The sequence below is a fragment of the Solanum pennellii genome, chromosome 4 (genome assembly GCF_001406875.1).
Source record: "Solanum pennellii chromosome 4, SPENNV200".
NCBI classification, from domain to species: domain Eukaryota; kingdom Viridiplantae; phylum Streptophyta; class Magnoliopsida; order Solanales; family Solanaceae; genus Solanum; species Solanum pennellii.
Window position 1 is genome coordinate 62,373,853 of NC_028640.1, and position 3,144 is coordinate 62,376,996.

Sequence of the window (3,144 nt, forward strand, 5' to 3'; positions counted from 1 at the left end):
TAAGATCTTAATCATTAAGATATACATTCAAATTCAGATGTTTTAAAAATAGCGAAAACAAATGAAGCATTAATTCCCCTATGACTATTTTTGAAGAGCAAAAAGAAGGGGCAAAAATTAAATATCACAAATGTAGGGGACAATTTGTGCAAACATTTAATAGAATTAAATTTAGAAACCCAAGTTTTACCTTTGGTCAAACTAAATCGAAATTATAAATCCCAACAATTTTTAGAAATTTCTTCCTCTCTTATAAAAATTCTTTATAAACAACAGCGAAAACAACTTCTCTATTCGATGGATTCTCAAAAGACCTCTGTTGGTGCTAAAATCGTTCAAACTTCATCGAATCATGGAGAACTTTTTGGTATATGTGTTCATTGTTTCTTCTAATTTGGGAAAAATTTAATTTATATACATCATTTATATGACTTTTATAAACTTTTTTACTATAATTAGTGATTATTGGATTTTCTTGATGATTGACAGGTGTAGTTGGTAAGGCGCAGGTAATCCTTGTGAAAACTGGAGAGGTAAGATTTGTTTTACTGAAATGATTTTTAGCCTAAAGCATTTGTTTTTATATCATACCCATGATCAAAGTTCTCATGAATTGAAGTTCATGTCTTGTGAATTTTTTGGTTGATTTTACTAAATGATGCAAAGCCTATCATCTTTTACGCAGGACATTGTGTCTAAGATAATGAATTTATCACAACAAGGCCCTATGAAAATTTGTGTTCATTCTGCAACGGGTGGCATACGTAACGTCACCCTCCAAGAGTCTGCAACGGGTGGTGGCATTGTGACATATGAGGTATGTATTTGTTTTAGCTTAGACACACTTACTATTTTTCCTGCCTCTTTGTCGAGGCATGATGTGATAGTTTATGCTTAGTTAGTTTATGACTCTAGCTATGTATGTTATCTTTCACTAGATTTTGATGAACTCATTTGCAGATATAATATTTCAATTTTATGAATTTTAATTTTGAAACGGTTATTTTAATTATTAATAATTGTGTTCTAAATTTAGTAAATTATTTTAGCAAAATCTACTGAATTTAGTCAACCGATATGGACTTCAAGCTCCACTTCTAATAAAAGTCAGTTAGAGGATGTGAAAAATCTTATTTTAGTTTATTGACCCCTAGTCCTTTTTTGCGCTTTGAATTGTTTTAGTCACAAGTATATTGAATGTGCTTGAAGAAAAAAACACAATAAAACATTTAACATATGCTATTGAGCTCATATTAATTGTCAATTGATTTTACTTGTTTTGGTGTTTCTACCTTATATACTATGCACAAGTATCTAGTTGTATGTACATCAATTGGAAATGTAGTTAAGTTAGGTATGTATATTAATGCTTGAATTTTATAAAGGTGATAATCGATTGTACATTAATTGATTTCTAGCCTACTTATTTGGCATTGCTCATCAAGTATGGATATCTTTTGTTATTTATATGCAGGGTCAATTTTTCATCATCTCATTATCAGGGTCAGTCATGTTGTCAAAAAGTAATAGAACATGTGATCTTAGCGTGATGTTATCTAGGTCAGATCATATTGTTCTTGGAGGTTGCGTTGCTGGAAAGCTCATAGCTGCTACTCCGGTACAGGTGTTATTCTAACTATACTTATCCTTGGTGCATGACTCGAAATTCAGTGGACAATGGTCTCACCCCTATATTTGTCACTTAAGTAGAAAGCTTACATTGAACCTTGTTGTGTGCAAAACTTGCAGCCTTGGGATGTTCTTACCCTTATTTTTGAGTGTTTATTGTGAACTTGCTAATGATTTTCAGTTCACTATCAGGTGGTTCTGAGTAGCTTTATTCCCGAAAAGGAAAAGCTCGAGTCTAAGGGTGATGATGATGCTCCCAAGGGTATTCGAATCGTTGATCCCCCCGGTAGCTGTGTAGGCAATTGAATGCAGAGACCAAGGGGCAGATCCTTCTACTCCTCTCAACAACGAATGTGTTGTTGAAGTTGGATTTTCTTATCGTCCCTTCCAAAACATTTCTTCTAAAGTGTGGCATATGAGCCATATTGAGAAATTCATTGATTTTGAAGTTTGAAGTTTGTGATTATGAGTTGAAGAATGTATTATATTGCTGTCCGTTGCATTTGAATATTTACTGATTTTATATCTTAGCTTAAAATGAGATGGTTGGAAAGACTAGAATTAATTTTGGGTGTATTCAATCATGTTACTTATGAAGGATTGCTCTAATAGTTGCTTTAGGTATTTTTTATCACTGAATTTATTTCGAACTATAACATCTTGCAAATAAAAATAACTAGGAAGAAGTTAAGAATTTGAAAGTCATTTTTGGGAAGTACACAAAAAATCTAGAAAATTTGTCAACTACGTTAAGTTGAGTTTTTAGTCAATTTCAAATGATCATAACTGCTTCCTTAGGATGATTTAGGTGTGTTTCCAGATATATTAGGAAAGATCTTGGAATAATCTTTCCAATGCCGTCAAATTTACTCAACTCCAAGATTTATGAGTGAGATATGTCTTAGAAGTTGGGTTGTCTAATTAGAAAAGTCAAAAAAATCGGATGTTTGAAGGGTGGTTTGGTCTTTTCCCTATCCTATTATTTTAATTAATTTTTGGTAATTACTTAGGGGTCTAAACTAAACTTAGTCAGTTTGTGTTTTTGAAAATTGAGTTAGGGTTTTAGAGGAGAAAAAATAAGAGAAAATAGAAGAAGAAGAAGCAAGGAAATTGTCAAGTTCTTCAAGAATCACTTGTGAAATTTTTAAATGGGTGATCCCTACGAGTTCTGTGAGATCACATAGCGTTGGGTTATTTCACCCACTCGCCAATCATGATTTATTTCAGCGTATTGAAAGTTTAGAAATGAATTCTTGATGGGTTTGTTGAAGTTCCTTTGATTTCTTGATTCATTGAAATTGTTGAGGAGTTGTTTGATCCAAATTCATGTAATTAGGTGTGATTTCAAGTTAAATCTTCCATACTTTAAACATGTAATCGATTCTAAATATTTGGGGAAAGAACCAAGTGAAATTATTAGAGGATTTATAGTTGAAAACCGAGCAAGAAAAGTCAGAATGCACCGGGGTAGGGGCCTGGACGCCGCTACTCTCAGAGCCCCAAAGAAGGGGTCTC

General features: G+C 32.8%; 1 protein-coding gene across 1 annotated transcript; it reads left to right on the forward strand.

Annotated features, from left to right (window-relative positions):
* The first annotated feature begins 297 nt into the window (after nt 1–297).
* LOC107016897 (AT-hook motif nuclear-localized protein 10-like) lies at nt 298–1,935 on the forward strand. Its single transcript, XM_015217217.1, has 5 exons — nt 298–367; nt 490–533; nt 686–817; nt 1,475–1,624; nt 1,822–1,935. The coding sequence occupies exons 1-5, from the start codon at nt 298–300 to the stop codon at nt 1,933–1,935; spliced, it is 510 nt and encodes a 169-aa protein (XP_015072703.1).
* Nucleotides 1,936–3,144: the final 1,209 nt, after the last annotated feature.